This window comes from Pempheris klunzingeri, chromosome 6, assembly GCF_042242105.1.
Source record: "Pempheris klunzingeri isolate RE-2024b chromosome 6, fPemKlu1.hap1, whole genome shotgun sequence".
Lineage (NCBI taxonomy): Eukaryota > Metazoa > Chordata > Actinopteri > Acropomatiformes > Pempheridae > Pempheris > Pempheris klunzingeri.
Window position 1 is genome coordinate 13,959,128 of NC_092017.1, and position 20,309 is coordinate 13,979,436.

Sequence of the window (20,309 nt, forward strand, 5' to 3'; positions counted from 1 at the left end):
AGATGCATATCGAAACTTTGGTATCTGTAAAAAGTGAAAATGGACAATTTGGGCAAGCTTGGCACAGAGTTCATGCTGTCCTGATTGAAATAGACAATCAACATCAACTTCATAATCTCTGGCTGCCAGTGTCACAGAGCTGCCTTTGTGATTTACTACTTTTGGCTCAGACTTTGGTTTCTGGTGTCTTTGCTAGATTTTCAATAGAATCCATGAACCCTGATTAATCCCCTAATACCTCTTAGAGCAATGTCATAACATAGAAATAGCTATTAGTATGTCGGATTTATACATATATTATATTATTTTAAGTTTAATGTAAACTCTGATGATCATCCATCTACTCTGGATCCTCTAAAATAAAGATTTATGGGCGCTTCATAACAAACCTTTGCATAATTTAGGAGAATCTAAAGAAAAACAAATCACATGCTAAAACACAGAGAAAAATGGTGTGTGTGTGATGATGTGTTTCAACAGATTTCCGGACGAGACAAACTGATGTTCATATTCATATATTTTATATAATGTATATCAAACTAAAACTAATACAGCATCAAACTTAAAAAGGATCAAAAGAAAAAAAAAAAAGAACTGAAAACTGAGCAATCCGTTGGCTTGTGGAGCAGTGGATGTTAAAACCAGGGGGAGAGGAGGCACTACTGCAGATGCTGCAGGTGTCCCATCACGTCTCATCCCCGCAGCAGACAGCGGACGGAGGGGTGCAGGGGTGGGACACGGGGCAGGGGAGGGCAGGGAGGGGGTAGGAAATGGACTTTGGGAAGGTTAAGGGGTAAATACAGGTGGAGATGAGACAGCCCAGACTTCTGGCAGGCAACATCTCATTTTGCGGTTTATTTTATTTCATTTTTTTAGCATTTTTTTGGACTTCAAACACAAAAACCATGTTCTAAAAAAGCAGCCTTGGTGTGTTGAATGTGGAAACAAGGGGAACAAGTCCATGTTTATTTTTTATTTTTTTCCTGTGACAAAGATTTGTCTACTCAGTCTCTCAATGCTGTTATCATACTGTGTTGTGTTTGTGTTGTGAGAGAAAACCATGACTGCAGTCAGGAACGTGAAGTTGTGAAGTGTGTGAGAGGAGTCAAGAGAGAGAGAGAGAAAGAGGGAAGGTTTTGGGGGGGTGGTGAATGTTTGGCTGTGTGCTTGTGATACTGTCTTTGCTCCTCTGTGCAACACGTGTACACTAGGCATTCATGTGCCACGACCAGGCCGAGGGCAGAGAAGCTTACTTGCACTTGTGTGTGTCACTGGATGTGCATGCCAGTGTGTTTATGTACGTCTGAGAGGATGGTTTGTGTGTGTGTGTGTGTGTGTGTGTGTGTGTGTGTGTGTGTGTGTGTGTGTGTGTGTGTGTGTGTGTGTGTGTGTGTGTGTGTGTGTGTGTGTGTGTGTATACTGTAGGCCCGGAGTGGCGGGGCCCATGCTCGGTGACTAGTGTGTGTCCAGCCAGTTCATCAGTCAGTCAGTCGGTCCTCTCAGCTATCAGAGGTCCATTTCCTATTCTTTAGCCTCCAGGAAGAGTGTCTCCTGCGGAAACAACTTGGCCTCCAGCAGAGTTGACCCTGGATCCAACTGGGTGATCTGAGGAGACACAAGGTGGGGGGAAGCAGAGGGAATGCGTCAGAACATCGCCAATGAAAAGGCTTAATGCTAATGATTATTTTCATTATCAATTAAGCTGACGTTTAATTTACAATGGTATAAAACAGAGAAAAGTGGCAAATCCTCACATTTGAGAAAACAGAACCAGCAAATATGGAACCAGCAAATGTTTGGTATTAAAAAAAAAAAACAATCATCAAATTAGTTGGCATACAATTTTCTGCCAATGGCCTAATCCATCAATTGACTGCTTCAGCACTACTTAATGCCTTACATTTTCTCCTGTTTTGGCTTTCTATCCACACTGAGCTGCCATTTTCAAAAACTCTTAAACAAAGTGCTCAGCAAAGTGGAGAGAAGCACCAGCCTTAGCAGCAATACTGTTACAATTATTATTAGATAATTCTCTAATTTAACCAAAATATCTAAACCTCTCGAATGGCTTTTTCAGATTTATCCATATTAGTGTGGACAAGGCCGTGTTTAATCTGCACTATTGAAATCCTTCCCTGATTGTCTCACCATATATGCCCGGCAGTCCAGACTGGAGAACAGTGTAGCTTTACTTCCAAGTTCACTGAATGTGTGTGTGTGTAAGAGAGAGTGAGTGTGTGTGTGTGTATTATTCTAACATCATGTTTAAAAAAAAAAAAAAAAAAAAGTTTAAGCAGTAATATGAGCAGCTGGAGCTTTGTTTCCCTAAGAGGACCATCGGGTTCGTTTTCTTAAAAAGGCTGCAATCCAGAACAAACTGATGAAGGTTACGGGACAGGAGACTGTGTGTGTGTGTGTGTGTGTGTGTGTGTGTGAGAAAGAGCATGAGTAGCAGGGTAATAATGACTCATTTCAGCTGAGACAAAGGTCCAACAAGAACGTAGCTGAAGATGTAGGGGAGAGAAACATTTATCCGTGTTCAGTACTCTGCACAACAGCCATTGTCTAAAAGCAGAGGAATAATGCAGTACCACCCACAACGGAGCTGATCGAATTAGCTGACATGAAGGAGGTCTGACCTATGTTTTTTAAAACAGGACAATCTGACTCTCTCTGACACACACCACCACTGTGAGCCTCTTAGCTTATGTGAGCTAATCACTGGAGGGGTTGTGTTACATCGGGCCAATCTAACACCTGGGCTGAATGGACGAGGTGGTGTGACACTGAGATGTGTCCAGGGCTTATCTGATGACTGCTGCGTCAGCCCCTCTGATTAGGGCTCCTATTCTAACCTCACAGTGGGATAATTAACCAGCGGCCTGTACCTGCTGTAGAAGGTCGGAGGGCAAGCCAGCATGGTAAAGGTCGACCTCACAACAAGCAGAGTGATAGGTCTGAGACAGACGGTTGTAGTGAGTGAAACTCAGACTATGAACTGACCCACAACGTCACCTACACTTAGCCCCTGTAGAATAAATACAAGTGTTATAAGTGGTCTTATTAGTGTCATAACAATCGAGTATTTTAAAAAGTGCAAATTCTGTATGTATTAAATAATATACATTATATATGGACCACAGTACTACGTGGACTGGTATTAGGAGAGGTGTCAGTTCACCTCCTGGGCACTGCCGAGGTGCCCTTGAGCAAGGCACAGGACCCCTAACTGCTCCAGGGGTACTGTTATGTGGCAGCCCCATCACTCTACCATCTCTCCCCACAATTACATGTCCATAGGTCTATAGGTGTATATATGTCTGTATTTTGGGCCTGTGTGAGTGTAAAACTGTGCCATGTGTGAAAAACTGAATTAATCAAGTAATTTATTAATGTAGATTAGTAAAGTAATTTATTCTCAAAGAGAATCCAAAAAATGAACATATCACTATAATTGATTTTTTATTTTTCCCCCAGCCTCATGTGTACTTTGAACAACCTCAGAACTGCACAGTAATAAAAAATGAGTCTGTGTTAGCTCCTGAAAAACTGTTATTTGAGACTGAACACACCGATGTGAGTCAACACTCAATTAAAACAATCTACACATTTAAACTTGTGTTGACTACACAATCTGTAAAACTAGAGGGTGTTCAAGGACTCTGAGAAAAGGGTGAGAAAAGAACAGAAAAGAAAGCAAGTAAATTAGGGGAAGGTGAGGAGGACATATCAGCATTAGACAACCAATCCATCTCCCATGGGTGTTTGGAAATCTCACACCATGTGCACGTCGGCGGTCTTTGACTCCGTGTCTTTCATCTCCTTGTCCTCATTTCAACGTGTCATTTAGACTCTTGACTTTTCAGCAGGGTCCTGGGGAGCCTGATGCGGGCAGGGAGGGGCTGCCACATCAACCTTATGCCCCTCACCTAGTCAGCTGCCTCATAGCACAGCGGGGAGCCAGATGCCACGAAGAGAGGTAAAACAGTGTGTGTCTCTATATGTGTGTGTGTGTGTGTGTTCGCTGCAAACATATTCCATCCCAACGGTGGGGAAAACGGCCGACAAGGCTGCCGCCTTCCTTTTCCCACCTCAGGAGCAGTGCGTCGCAAATGGCTGCCATGCTAATGAACCCGACAGGCTGTTATGACACCACAGCATCAGGTAGGAGTAAATGAGGCTTTGGGGTGGAGCAGGTTTGTGCGTGTGTGTGCGCAGAAGTGTGCCTGTGGACTACATATAAGCCTGTGTGTTGATGTGCGTGCTCATAGTGAATTTGGGATGAGAGTTTGTGCTCGTGGTGCACCAGGGGGGAGACGATGGGGAGAGAGCAGCATCTGACTCTGAAAAAGAAAGTAGGGAAACAAGATGCCACACTGACACAGGAGACGGGCGCCATCGGTGATTGTTTACATTGTTATCCAATTAACAGACCATAAGCATGGAGGCATCTGTCAACAAACAAAGCTGTTGTTTTTCCTCTGCTTTGCCTAAGCCATATTCTCTCCTCCTGTGCCTACACAGCCATGCATGCATACATACATACATACATACATACATAAGACAAAATCTAGCTCTCTGCTTTGCGGTTTGTTTTTAACCTTGAGTCAATATAATTTTCATCAGCCAATTTAGATCAAATCAATCAGCAGAATTAGGGAACTTTCTATTTTAAAAGATGAAATTAATTTTACATTTTCTTGTCATCTGACTAAATAGTATTTGTGGAAAAAGGTTTTCCAGAACAGAATAAAAACTGAATTGAACTCTGCCTGAAGCAGAATCTAAAGAGGTAATACAATATCTGGAAACTGAACTATTAAAAGCCTAATTTTAAAACTGGAACCAAATAAAAAGACAGATGGTGCTTCTCGGCATTCTTTGATATTTTGTCTTTATTTCCCTATGAAAAATTGTATGACATAAAATAATCAGCTAATATCAGCTAATATTTGGCGATATCAAACAGCAGATTTTAACGGTTAAAACCACATAATGAGCACTTAATGTGAAGTTTAAAATAAATACGACAACTGTAGGTCACTTGATTCAAATGAATAAAACACACTGATAACAGAGGAGGCGACACTAAGCAACGCTCAGCCGTGAAAGAAAAGAAAGGGAAAATAAACACAGGCCCTCAAGATGTCCGTTTCCAACATAATCAAATGTGCAGCTGAAATAACGCATTTTTAATGAAGCCATTACAGGCCCTACTATGTTAATTAAAACCAAATAACTTGTCTGTTTTAAACTAGTGTTGTCAAGTGTTTATTTGGCCAATTACAAAAGCAGTGGGGGATCATTATCTGCTGCCAGGAGCGTTGACAGCACGTAGCGCCGGGGCGTGAACAGAAAAGAACAGACCAGAATACGGCACTTCAAAGGAAGAAATGCACCGCACAGACTGGACGGGGGGTAGGACTGAGGGGGTGGGGGGTGGGGGGTTGGAGAATAGAAAGGGAGAGAGCAAGTTAGAGGAAAATTAAGACAGACTAGTTTATGGTTAAAAAATACAATTAAAGGATTTTTTATGGTAAAAAAAAAAAAAAAAGGATTTGGGGGAAAAGGGCATATGGAGGAGGATACAAAGACTGGAGAGCAAAATAAAAGTATCATTGCAAGAGATGGGGATTGTATGAGCAGGGAGGTACAGAGGAGGAGGAAGAGAAGGAAAAAGGAGAGAAATTACCATCGTACCATCGTTAATAAATTTTGCTCCTTTACCATCCTTGAAAAATCTCAAATCTATGAACATGCAAATATTGTTGATTTCAAAACTACTGGGCACATGATGTCTCCTACTTGACCCCCTTCAGAAGATAAATGTGATAACATCCCCCCTAGTGTCAAACTCTGCTCATACATCATTCTGCCCAGTGAAGCTCAAATATCCAAGAGAAGTAACAATAAGCAGAAAAACCCCATTGAGTGCAGGTGACTTTAAGAGATCAGGGATATACTGGCCTGTGTTCATGGCCTTAGACAGAGCCACATTTCACATCCATGCTCAGATATGAAAGAGAAGAGCGCCATGCGAGCGCTACATGGCTGTGGGTTCACATTATGAGGAGAAAATGTTATAAGAACAGTCCAGAGGAAGCAACTTTGGGTGAAACTACTTCTAAAATAAACTGACGTAGATCTTCCTGAGAATACAATTCTTTCAGATAGTAGGACAAGAAAAACAAAACACACCAGTCTAACAGATGTAAAATCTATCCGAGTACAACGAACGGCTTCTTCTGTGCCACTGTTTATTTTTTCTGCATCTCAGGTTTTGTCTAAGAGTTATTCGGGTAAATTCACCGACAGAGCTGGAAGAAAGATTAGGGGAAGGTGAAATAGAGTACAGTATCACAGTGAGAAAACTAATACGCTGGTTTGACAGTGTTTGAGTGTCTATGAGCAGCCAGGCAGGAAGAGCCGACTGTCGATTATTATACCGGCAGTCTAAACATGTTCACCACAAGCTGAAGGAAGAGGACCTAAGGCCTTTCAACGGTGGTTTGTGCTCAACAAGTATCAAAGAAAAAAGGAGGAAATTCTTGAATGAAAAGCTGAAAACTGAAACACTAAAATCCCCCCCCCCCCCCCTTGCCTCCTCAAACTCGCTGACAGTCATAGAAACGGAGAAAGGGTTAGTTCCCTGAGCACGGCTAAGCCTAGTACAAATGATGCCAGTGTAAGGCCTGCTGTAGTACTGAAGAGATAAGCCACTGATACCAAATGTTGAGGAAGAGACTGAGTCCAAAAATTGGAGACTAATAGGCACTTATCCGCAAAGCTACAGGAAGGTGATTGTGAATCATGAATCGACATCTGATCGGGCTATCATCTTTTATATCAAATTGTCAAAATTTTATTTACAAATGTGAACAAACCTGTGATTTGCTGATTCACAATACATCCTTTACTTTTGGTCTATAATGTTGTCGTTTTAAGCCAAAAGTATTCAACACGCGCATTTTCTCAAGTTGGATTGTCTAGATCCACCGATTTGTGTTACAGCTGAATGAATGGAAATGATTTAAAGCATGCTGAAGAGGAGGAAAATAGCAAAAGAAAGAGTGACACTGCACAAAGCTGCTGAAAACTAGAAAAGGGAAAGAAGGTTTCAACAGTTGTGCAGTATTACAAATGCAATAGTGGTCTATCCTCTATCCTCTGATCCTGGCAGAGCAACAGTGAGAGCGTCTGGACGGGATGGAGGCTTTCTATGCTCCCTCTCATTTAATTACAACACAGAGCTGCAGGATTAGACAGGGGCCTGTGTTCACAGCCTCATACTGGCACTACCACTGGGCTGCTTCCCTCCTCTCTTTCCCCAAATCTCTCGCCTTTCTGTTTTCTGGAATTATCTCCCATCTTCTTCTTTTTAATATCTTCTCCACTTGTCTTCTCTATCCTTTTCTCTTTCAGACTGTTTCTCTGATTAAATCTTTTCTTTGTTTAGGCTTTTGTCTTCTCTGTTCTCTTTTTCGACTAGTTCTGCAGTCACCATCCTCTTCTTGCTTCTCTACCCCTCTAATCCTCCCATCCTGTTTTTGCCGGAATTTCATCTGCGATGCAGACACATCTTTATCTCTGTCTCAAACACATGTTTACTCTTGATTATAAAGAGACAACTGTGAATCCTTTAAGTGACAAAGTTGTGAGCGGGGCATGTGTTTGCTTGAAAATATTTGTGCATGTGTTGAAGTGTGTGATTGTGACGAAATGAAGAGTGTGAGCTACGCGTTAATGTGTGTGTTAGTTTGAGGTGTTTGTGCCCCAGCGGTCTCTACAGACTATGATGGCACACTGCCTGGGCAAGCCTACACACACACACACACACACACACACACACACACACACACACACACACACACACACACACACACACACACACACACACACACACACACACACACACACACACACACACACACACACACACACACACACACACACACACACACACACACACCTCTATACAACCACCACCTCCCACCCACCCCTCCACATGCACTCCCCTCTTGATTAATGGAAATCCCATTTTTGTTTCCAGCAGTATGGCTAATTAAACTGGTAGTTAAAACAGTGCTCATTAGCTCGCTACCACAGAGCGCAGCGACTAAGCCCTCCAATGTTGCTGGCTGAGTGCTGCTGGGCGTCAGCAGAAGAGCCATAGAGAATACTGCAGTTAGTGCTGACAACTGTATCCTAACACAGTCATAGTGTACTGTATTCACACCGCACTGATACTAATTAATATTCACTTAATAATACGTGTGCGCAGGTGGATGGATAGACAGTTGGCTGAACTTGCCCCGTCACAGGAACGAGTAAACAAAAGGAGTGACACACCAGTGTTGCTGTAGCACACAAACAATGAAGACAACAATGATAAAAAGCAAGAAAAAACTAAGTCATCCATCAGCCTCAACAGATTGTCTTAAATATTGTCCCTGCTGCCAATGCCTGCGGTTCAGCCCAGGCCCAAATAGAAAAGCCAATTACAGCTGTGGATCTCTCCAGCAGAGATGTGAGCTGTGGTTGAGAAACCTTCATAACCTGCTGCTACTCTTCTAGGGTAAGGACAAATTTAGCACTTGTTTGCGTGAGAACTGTTATGAAAGACAGCACAAAACAGAGACTGAACAACAGGATAATTCAGCTCCAGTCTTAGTAAAAACTAGTTTCCTCTCCACGTATGAACTGAACAGCTTAGATGTGTTGGTTCTTCATTATGCATTATGTAATCAGAAGGGGGTCAATCATTTTGTAAACATGTGCTTATAAATAAAGATACCACTCACATTTCTACGAGGGAAGGTGGTGAGGAGCTTGAACTCTTCAAAGGGGTATCCCTTGGAGGCCACAAAGTCAAAGAGGACCTGGAGCTTACAGCTGCCCAGGAAACGCCTTTCCAGAAACTCGCCACTTGGTGTGCGGATTCGCAGTTTGCTGATTTGTTCTCCTGCATCCTCATCGGGCTCTGCCGGTAGGGCCTGCTCCAATGACAAGCGGATTGCCTGCGAGAAGGGGTGGAGAAAATCCAGTATTTAAGTCAGTACAGCACATGGACAATCCTCAGAAACCTCAGAATCTCACCAAAGAATCACTAGAAACATCTTCTGTTATGAACAAGGCCTGCATAATAACTGCTTAAAGGTAGATTTCCTTGTCTGTAGAGGACAGAGGTAGCATAAGAATCATGAATTTGTAAGTGTAGATGAAGAAAATGAGCTGAGGATTAATGTACAGCATAAACATTTTTTCTAGATATAGCAGTGATTCACAGTGTGGAGTGGCTGCAGAGGAGTTTACATGCAGGTGCAAGTGGGACACAAATGTCATTACTGGTGCTGTAATTCTGTTTTTGAAGCTTATTTGCATCACAAAGTCTGCCTATATTTTTGTTTTTCATCTTACGGTTCCTTGACAGAGTGACTAATATTATGACAAGTTATGATCTAAAATGATAAAATTGGGTTAAACATTTTCTAATTTAGCTTATTTGTTTGCACAAAACACCATGGTAAAAGGCAAAAGACAAAAATAAAACAAATAGATAAATGCAGGAAAGGAAGAAAGCCAGGAAGCTTATATAAGAAAAAAATTCAATCAAGTGTAACTACAAAAAATTAGACCTGTCTCTGTTTATCATAAGTCTAAACCAGAGATTCAACAGTAAACACTAGCAGTTATGAAGATGACGACACTCTATCCAAACAAGTATGAAAGCAAAGCCAAGAAGTTGCTCCCAGAGTCTGACTGCAGTACTGTTATCTTTTTACATTAATTAAAGGGCGTTCTTGTCCTGAGAATGTTATTAAATTAGTTGCCCTGCGTCTCACCCTGTTCCCTAAAGCATGGCGTAGCTCAGAAGGCTGCCAAGACGCATTCAGTACTTTAAAAACAGCCAAGTGTATCCCTGCGGCTTCAGGCTTTCTTGGTATTGCTCGTTCTGTTCTGTCTGAAATGTGTGTTCTGTATGCCTGTTGATTATTACCATTTACCACTGATAATTCAAAGCCTTGTTTCATAAGAGTTGACAGCTTATATACAGACACTAAATTTGGTCATATGGTCTATACCAGAGTGAGAGTGGCTCATCTAGCACAAAGACAACCATCGGCTGTCATCTTCCACAGCAAAGCTAATCAGCTTTCCTGTGCTCCATAGACCGCGCTTCAGCCGCTCCCTTGAGCCTTCCTCCTCTTTCTGCTCCTGCCCCTCACCGCCTCCTCCCCCAGCTTGTTGTTCCTGTTTGGCCAGCCGGGGAGCATATGCTGTGACAACACGCCCCGGCTTTATTTACACACCATAATGCAATTATATTTCATAAGAGTGTACAACAGTAGCTCATTAGCAGCTTCTGGTGTTGGGTGGGCAGGGTAACGCGCGTGCCGCTCTGCCATCAGCTCCCTCAGGTATAAGAGCTGATGCTGACTTAGTTAAAGGGGCCCCCCGGGACAAACTTACACATACACACAGATAACTGAAAGGCGTGTGCTTGTGGACGTACAAATGTAGACAGACAGCCAACCACACACACAAGCATAAACACCCACACAAGAAAGAGGTAGCGTCCCTGAAGAAACCACAGGACACACGTCTGGTCGCGCCTCGGGCCCGGGCTGCTCCACACAAATAACCCAAAGCATCTATCCATCCATTTATGTGCCTCTACGGCTCCGCTCAGCTAACCACAGAAAGCAAACAGATGACGGGTGGGGAGGAGAGGTGCACCTGACAGCCACCAACTGTATGCTAAGACCCCCTTGAAGGAGGTAAATAGTAATGTCCTACACAGGCATATGAAACACATACACACGGCAACCCCCCTGCTTAACTCACCAACTCCTACTTTCCTCTCACTCTTCTTTGCACAAAGGCACAAAATCACAGAGAGAGCATTCCCACTAGCATTGTCCACTCTCTGGTGGCAACTGATACTTATGTTGTGTCTACAGTTTCTGTCACACACAGCAGAGAATGATTAAGGCTCAACTAAAAAAACCCGTGAACAATAAAAAGAGAAAAGTAAAAGAAGAATACACCTCTTTCTTGTAATGTAATGTCTGATTTAAGCTGCTACAAACATTTTCAGTTTTTTCTTCATACATAACTGAACATATCTATGCAATAGTTCATGTTTTACAGGTATCTTTATATTCTTTTTCCCTCCAAAAACGTACTCTTCACTAATACCAATACCCAGTTTTCTTTCCACCTGTTGTCTGTTAGTGAATCTGTGGACCTTAGCCTGTCAGACCTAAAAGTATGCAGAACAAAATGCAGCCATGCTTGATGTGACAAAACAGAATGGCATCCATTTCCTATTTTAGATCACTTTTAGGTTCTGTTCAACAGTTAAAGAAACTTGTCATTGTCCAGGTCCAGCAGCTGTTACTGGCTCTCGTATTTATGAATAACTAGACTGTAGCACAAGCACAACACAAGTATGTTAGCACAGGACAGGAGACGCCTTGGAAACCTTGAGCTTGGGCTGAGAAAATTGATATAAGTAGGAAACACAAGGCCATAGTGGCTATTGTTGTTTAAAATACACAAGCGTGCAAACACAGTTTGGTTAGTGAACTACAGTGATATAATTAAGAAGGCCAGGCATGGCCTGGGGCTCTTTTGTTGTTTTCTGTTTAACTTAAGTGACAAATCACCTGAGTGAGCCGAGTCACCCAATACCTCCCAGTGCCTTCAGGCTCTGCTGTTAAGTCAACAACAATCAGTTAGGACTACACTGTATTACTATAGACTGTTTTACAACATTGGTGCCATCCTCACAGACAATTATTGTTCTTATTGCATGCGTGACAGTGTGTCTGCCTGTGAGTGTGTGTGTTTCCCTCCCCTTCACATACAATAATTGTTTTCAAGTGTGTTTGCTTAGGCCGTGTGTGTGTGTGTGAATTGCCTCAGTCTTTTGTTCACCTGGGTTTCAATATGAGGCTGTGTGCTGTACCAATGTAAAGCAGTTAAATAGAACAATAACTGTGCGTATGTGAGGTGACATTAACAGGGATGGGCCTCACTTTAATTAGGGTATTTCATTTTCCTCAAATGGCTGTATGCCTGTTCACACACACTCCACACGCTTCGCTGACTGGCAGGCTTCACCAAAACCACAATCTAATTGACTCATTATTGTTAATTGTGTATTGAGAGCAAGACAGTTAAAAAAAAGAAGTAGCACAATGGTACAATCACTGTGCCCTGGTAAAACTTATGGCACGAATAAAGTTGGAGTATTAATTTAAGCCATTTGCTTAATCATGATGTGTGTATGGCCGTTCTTCTCACCTCCTTCTCCTCCTCCTGCTCCTTTCTCATCTGTTCCAGGCGAACCTGCTCGGCCTCTTCTCTCTCTTGGGCTTCTCTCTGAAAAAGAAAGCAATCAATTCAATCAAATAAGACGCAACAGCAAAATCAAATTAACAAGAGACATGTAATGCTCTGTTACCATGTTTCCCACAAGTTGTCTAGTTTTCACTGTTACTGATATTTCGGAGAGCCAAGTATCTTAGTTTTGTAGAAACTCGTGTCTCTAAATATAATACAAGCTAATAACTTTTTACTGGATCAAAAACTTAAATTGACTTATCAAGATAGTATTTTCTGTCGATTGATTAATCAAATAATTTAGTAATAGTTTCGGAGTTTGTATTTCATTGATATGCTACTTTGCAGCAGCAACTGTAATGTAACTAAGTGTTTTATTAGTAACATGAATTACTTAAAATTGTTTTAAAAAATAATGTGAAATTACAGAGACGTGATGCTTATATTTATTCGTTTGAACCTAAAATGACATAATGTAAATGTACTGGTAGTCTACTACAACTCACTCAGAGCGCACTGATTCAAGAAGACAATTTTGAAAGTACCTTTTTACGGTCAGCCTCTAAAGACAGACGGTAGGCCTCGTCCTGCTCTCTCTTCACTGTCTCTCTTGCCTCGCGCTCGTCCTGGGAAGAGAGAGGGAGAAAGAAAGTGGGGCCCATTAACTAACAACATAATAAAGGACACACATGGACAAAACATCTAAGCTGAGATACCGGGTGTGGGAGCTAGAAAGACCCAAGCAAAAGAAAATGCAGCATGTCAAGTGTGGTTACGTACAAACACCAGGTATGAATGAGTAGCAGCGGAGGGGAATTCATTGTGATGGGACTGTCATTTACCAGACCCCGAGCTTCTTTTATGTTTCCTCATCTCAGTTTCACCGTGCCTTTCTCTTTCATTCATTCTGCCTGTCTCTTCCTGTTTGTACAGAGGGAAGGGGACAGGCGGTCCTTCTCTTTCTACCTGCTGTGGCTACAAAGTGTTTTTGAGTGTCCATTGTGCTAACAGTGCACAGCCATTAGTTTTGTATTTTCTGAGGGCCCATGCTGTGTGCCAGCCCGGATATGGCAAAGTAAGCTTATTGTGATGATCAGAGGGCTACTGTGCAGCTAAGTCGTAGCTAAGCAAAAGCACAGTGTGTATTCTTGTATTCAATCAGAAAATGCAAAGGATACATTTGTGCTTTTGGCCAGCATAATAGATGAACATTGAAAGGAAACTGTAAAGAATGGCTGAGAAGGACAAAAGCATCAAAAGTGGCCACTTTCAATAGACTGGCTTTGAGTCATGCAAACAAATCGCGCACAACTTAACGTTTGATACTCTTTTTTTTTTTATTGTTGTAATTGTTTAAATGCATCATCTGCTTTGAATGACCTCCTGTGCACGAGAGGCATAATGTGTGCCATGTATCATGCTCAAACACAATGTGAATCTGTGGAGGAAAACGAAATAGGTTTCCCACATCTATATCTTGGCTACTCTGTCAGGTTGGCTAGACATGTTCTGTGTCACAGTGATGCTAATAAACTCCTATTTTACTGGTCAGAAGTCAAAAATGCATGCTGTCACACATGTAATGTTTGTATTACAAATTACAAACAAGACAAAGTGTTGCAAAAAGCTGTTTTTTATTTACTGTTAAATTTTGGTACCACATGGCTTAGAGCTACTTGGGACATCTCAGTTCTGGTCCTTTTTATGGACCTTGCATGCTCCCCTGATGTTGGTTTATGTCTCCCCTAGCTGGTTCAGTCCGCTCCAATACCAAAAGACATGTTAAGCGCTCTTGACCAAAACGGAACATTGGTTGGTTTTGGCTGATCTTCACATGAAATGCATGTGAAATGACCTGACCTTAAAATAGCCTATGACGCTGACAGATGCAGACCACCAAACCTGCATTGAGTTGTCAGTCGGTTACTAACTACTAAGCTAAAACACAGACAACCATAGGAATGACTGGCGAGTTAGTAAGGGTTGGTTCAAGGCACACTGTGGCTGTCCAGCTGCTCCATTTCCAGACAGACTCCAAAGTCACTGTCAGGGTGGAATGTCTGGGTTGGGTGGATGTCTGTGATGTTGTCTGAGTTTGTCCTTTCAAAGGTGAGGTGGAAAAAAGGAGAAAAACGCAAAGAAAGAGGGAAGGGAGTGAGGGAGAGAGGGAAATTCACCAACGCCTGAGAGCTGCAACAGTGAAGATGGGATTAGGCCAATGTCAAGGTTGACTTCACCTTGGAGATGAGATAAGTACTGTCAGATACAGGATATGCTAATCCTGTGGTTGTTGGCACTATTCATGAGATATCACACTGGAACATTATGCTTTCAACATCACTTAAACTCTCCACGCTGACATCTTGTGACATTTTCCAAGCTACGTCCTTCTGGCACGCTATGCCAGGGTAATCATCACAAATTAATACCGTTTAAGAACAACTTTACTACACTCTTATGCCATGGTAAATCTAATTTCTTATTTCTATGACAGCTCTCAAGACAGTTGCTACAATTATTATAAAAGAAGTGATAATAACACAGTAAGTCTTCTAATTATCATACAGTTCTTTTGTGCAGATGGGAAAAAAGAAAAGAAATGTGCATTTTAGTGCTTTCTAAGCACAACAACAAATCAGCTTCTATGTAAAGAAACACTCACAATCATTTTCAAAACAAAACTATCATATGTAGTGCTAAGCCAGCTATGGAGGAACTGATGTCTTGTTTTTGCTAAAGATTACATAAGAGGCATGCATGCTTTATGGAATATCATATTAGTTTCAATATTTAACAATATTTTACTTAGCAGGTCAATATACAATGTAATGCAATGTGCCAAATCCATCCTCCAGTGTGAATAGGGCTTAGTATTTAATGTTTTTGGTACTAAGAAAATTGTGTAGCACAAAGTATTGGAAACTGTCACTTAAACTAGAATTGAAATTCTGCTTAAATTCAGTCTTTGATCAGCCAGGTCTTGTTCAAAAAGTACATTTTGCAAGTCTTAGAGTGTGTAATCTCAGCAAAGATCTTGTACGGCAGCAATCTTTAACATGTGAGAACAAAAAAACTGTTGCTTCCATCTAACAAAATAAGGTATTGAGAAAGACATCCTTTTGGTATCTGTACTCAGGTATTGCATTGGCACTAATATTGAGAAACATTCAAATGATCCAGCCATGAGTGTGAACCTACTGACTGATTTACTGTCTGATCTGTCACATGTACGTACTCTGAATACCTCTTGTCACTAATGATTATTTGAAGTGTGACAAGAGTGACAAATCCAAAATGAAGCAAGGGCATTGTAGCAATAATAACAACACAAAGGGAATAGCTGTCACTCAGTGCTCAGTCAGCCACCTGAGGAAGTCTAACGAATCATTCCTTAACCACTCCTTAATGCTATGACTATTCACATTAGCATTGGCAGAGAGGCTGTTTGTTTCACTCACTGTTTAACAATTAAGTTCCTCATATGGTGTGACATCTGTCATTTATAGATACAGTTGAGACTATTCAAGGCATTTCACAGCTGACTAACCACAAAGACCAAAACATCCGTATGTGTTAAAGGTAGGACAAGGAAAGGGTCTTATTCATGATCACAAAGCTATCTCAAGTACACCAATCTTTATATTATTTATTCAATTTAAAAATGTTTAAAAGTTATTTTCAAAGAGACTGTATATTCTATATTGTTGCTAATTCCTAAATCACCATGACCATAAGCTAAGAAAAAGAGTTGAAGAAAGTCTGGGATGTTCTCTAATGCTCAGATGTCTGGAAGCCTGTCTGGACAAAAACAAATAGTGTGTCATTCATTCTCTTGTTTGATGTCACTGAGTAAATATATGAGCAAGTGGTAAAGAGGGTCAGGTTAAAGACTCTGACAGTGAGAGGACCTCCCTGTCATACTGCGCATGACATGAAAGACTACCACCGCTGTTCTCTCACTTTCTTGTATGGACTGTACTCCTCAAGTGGTGTTTGTCCACTTTCTATTAGAGTAAAAGAGGTAGTCGACAGACACAGAACTTCACAGAGGTACTAACACACTGGAGTGAATGGGAAACTGAGTTTCCTCAGTCCTGCACCTATTCAAAACCCTGTGCATGGCACATTAAACTAGAACTAAAAAGGAATGAGGTGAAATGGCTAAGTATTCTCTGCTTGTCATTACACGTGTCCCACTGTGTAACAATGCCATCTGATCTGTCCCAGCATGTTGCTATTTATCTCAAGCAGGACATAAAAGACTGGTTCAACCTGTGAATGTGGCTGGAGTCATAGGAATTAAGGTAAAGATTGTTTGAATTGTTATGTGAAGTCTTCACAGGTCCAAAACAAAACCTATTTCAACCCAGTGTGAATAAATTATGATATCCCTAAAGGCCTGACTACAGAGAGAACACCAATACTGACAGCAGCGTGGTGTCAGCGCAATTAACAAGCAGCCACAGTCAGAAAAAAGAGCAGTGCACATTATTTTTCTCTGCACTTAACTTACTAAATATCATCATCATCTTGGAATTTTCAAGAATCAAAAATGACAACAAGACATGAAATGGGGTTTTATTCAGGGTAGAGTCAGAAACTCATGTCTACCACCTTCACCTTCATGTCTTAGGTCTGACCTGCTCTAAGGGGGTCTGGGGATAAGACTTAATTTCTGTCCTCAAGCCTGAATAAGTACTAAAAAAATTAAACACTGAGTCATTGAAGTTGTGTCTCGTTGCAGTCACAGGAATCCTGATTGTTGTCAAACCTTACCTCATCTTTGATGTCCTCTTGTTGTTGTGCTGTGAAGATCTCCATTGCTCCCATTAACCTCATCATCAGCTCATCCACTGTTGTATTGCCTGAAGATTAAAAACCAAACAAACAATGACAATCTACAGTGTAATTTAATCTTAAGGGTTTTTACATTAATTACAGACAAATATATAGATTGTATACTTAATCATACTATTAATAAATAATAAATAAAATCATAATTACCTTGAATAACGTTTAGAACTTCATTGGATGTGCGTTTGCCCATGACTATAAGGAGCAGGGGGAACTGGTCTGTCTTGTATGTCCGTATAGTCTGTGTCACCACACTGCCAAAGTGCCTCGTACACATGGTAAGTAGTCTGGAAGACAAAGAAATAATAAAGTTAAATTCATTTTTTCAACTGAACACATATTTGAAAGCTTGCAATTTAGAAATATATATAAACCATAAAGCATCCACATGCATGTACACGAGTACAGAGACAAACATTTTTACAAGATATGGAACAGAAGGTGTATACACCAGCTTTTCCAGCTGCAGCAGAAAAGAGAAATACACACAACTCGTGGCATTAAGGACTTTAAAACCAATTCTGCGTTTTCTTATTCCATCAGAGTGACATGCTATCTCAATTGGAACCGTAGATGAATTAGTATTCCTCACCAGACACCCAGAATTGATAGGGCAAGAGAGGATTTCTTATTCCATTACAAAGACAGAACTTTTTAAATTAACATTTCAGAGAGGGAAAAGGGTAGCAGGCAGCCGGGGCCCCGCCAAGCTCCCTGTAAATGTCATAATATTAATGAATTGCTATAGACTGAATGCAAATATAGATTAGCTTTTTCTCCCGCCTTTTAATAAGATCTACTTTAATAACTGGCTGGTAAAATAGAGAAGTAATGGAATGGATGGAGGGACAGCGGGTCAAAGGAAGAAGATAGATGGAAGGTATGAGAGGGGGTGTAACTCATTAAAACATGAAGCCAATGCTGAGGGAGCTACTTGCAGACTTCTCAAACTGTGAGCTAGAGTCCTGGAGCTCACTGTTGTACTTTTTTTAAGTAATAATCACACCAATAAATGCTGAAAATATGGGTGACAAACTGAATTATCGGAGAAAGATGAGAAAGCACCTCAGCGCAAAGCAGAACTGAACTGAAGATGTTTTAGGAATATGACTCAAACTAAACTTTTAAAAATGTTGAACTTTGAGTGACCCACCTCTTGCAATGAAGAAGTTGGGTACCCTAAATCCTACTGATCTTTCTGTACTGGCATTTGTCCCTGTTCAGACCTCAACTCAGGCAGACCATAACAATAGCCCACAAGGAAACTCTAACCTGTAATGAAAGGCCAGGGAACAATGGACACTAACTTGAAGGGTAACCCAATCTTAAATCTCCCATCAAACACAAGCCAACCTGCTTTGGTTTCCATCTTAAAGCTAAGGAAGTCACTCCACCACAGAAAAAAATCATCATTACAACATAAAAACTGCTCGACCTGGAAACACAACATATCACTACTACTAACACTACTGCTTCTATGTATCCACTATATCTAAGAGTGACAGAATTGCTGTAACCAGGACATGAAGCACTTATGAATCCACCCATAGAGCAAGTATAGACACAGCTCTGAGGGCAGGAGGAAGTCAAGCTCCTTCAGAGACTGAGGTGAACAGTTCAGCACAGTCTCAACCAGCCATAACATAACACGGTAAAGAATGTAGCCTAGTCTGTACCAGACCTGTGGCCTTTAACATCCTTAGGGGTAACTAAATGTAGAGGAAACACCTGCATGGAACTTGAAAGCTAAAGTGGGTTTTTACGCTCCGCTCCGCAGGTTAATGTGATTGACAGCTTCTAATTTGTCACCCGGCCCATCTCCATCTCTCACTGCACATCCAGACAGCTAAAATAGTTAATGTTTCCCTGGACTGTCACATCACATTTCTTTACACCAAAGTGGTGCGTGAAGATGTGAGTAGACTGGTTAGACCTGACATTTGCTCCAATGAGCAGCTGATGAGTCAGGCTAGTACAGTAGCACTGCAGGGAATGCTTTTGCCAGCCAACTGTATGAGAGTATGTATGGGAACCGGATGCTCTGACAGCTCACTGTGTCATACACACTTTGTTTCATAGCAAACATGGACATGTTTTGATTTGAAAATGACATTTTGTTCTCCCTCTCGACCAGTTATGTTTTCACTGAGGATGATGTCAAGAGGAGAAGTCAAGTGTACAGACCAGGTTTGCACATAGGCTGTCCCTGCTCTGAGCGGTTAAGACACCTACTTACATGCAAAGGCTATAAACAATCATGCAAACACAATACTGGACTACATTACACTGTAGAGGTGCTCGTATTATTGTTTTAGGCCCTTGCATACTGTTGACTGTCCAAATCACCACATAAGAATTAAGAAAATAAAGTCAATTTAGTTTTCTTCTTTGAAATGCATGTACAGATATGTTAGCAAGGAATAAAATCTGTAATAGATTTGAGGAGGCATGACACACACTTATAAAATGATCTACTTTCACTGCGTTTATCTACTGATAGTTTAAATATTTGCCATGAGCAATGACAGTAAAGCGTCTGTATGATATCAGATTCATTTCCCATGGGTGACAATTACACTGGCATCCAATCAGCTGAACTGCATTTATGCATAATTAATAATTTAACTGGGAGGCCTGTGAGAATACAGAGAGCTAAGCAACAGGCACATTCCAATATCAGCAGGTTCAGCACGCACGCACGCACACACACACAAAATCAGGATACCTTTCTAACAGCCTGTGTGATTGATGCCAATCACCAGTCACTTTGGATCAACCAGAGAGCGTGAGAATGCAGAGAGGCAGTGTATGTGTGAGTGAGTGAGTGTGCACATGTGCATGCATGCGTTAGCAGCAAAGCTGTGACTAGCTGTGTGTGATGAAAAGCTCCAGATGTTGCCTGCCTTTTAATGTGCAATAAAAAGGCTCAGCTGGGGCAAAAAGCAAAGGAGGCCAATGGGCGAGAAAGGAGAGTGGAATGAAGGAAGGAGGGAATTTCCTTAAAAGAAATAATGGAGGGGTGAGGTCAGGGTGCGACTCTTTCTTAAATGGCTGCTACCAGAGGGCAAGCTTAACTCTTCTGGGGAGAGGGAGAGAGTTGAGGTAGT

The 20,309-nt window shown here is 41.4% G+C and overlaps 1 protein-coding gene across 1 annotated transcript in view; it reads right to left on the minus strand.

Annotated features, from left to right (window-relative positions):
* Window positions 1–499: 499 nt before the first annotated feature.
* Window positions 500–20,309, minus strand: part of faf1 (Fas (TNFRSF6) associated factor 1) — a 59,817-nt gene continuing 40,007 nt past the window's right edge. The window contains exons 14-19 of the mRNA XM_070832701.1: window positions 17,353–17,489; window positions 17,125–17,213; window positions 12,894–12,974; window positions 12,310–12,387; window positions 8,802–9,017; window positions 500–1,605 (exon numbers count right to left, since the gene is read on the minus strand). Coding sequence (XP_070688802.1) covers window positions 1,522–1,605; window positions 8,802–9,017; window positions 12,310–12,387; window positions 12,894–12,974; window positions 17,125–17,213; window positions 17,353–17,489 — 685 coding nt within the window. The 3' untranslated portion in view covers window positions 500–1,521. The remainder of the gene's footprint in view (window positions 1,606–8,801; window positions 9,018–12,309; window positions 12,388–12,893; window positions 12,975–17,124; window positions 17,214–17,352; window positions 17,490–20,309) is intronic.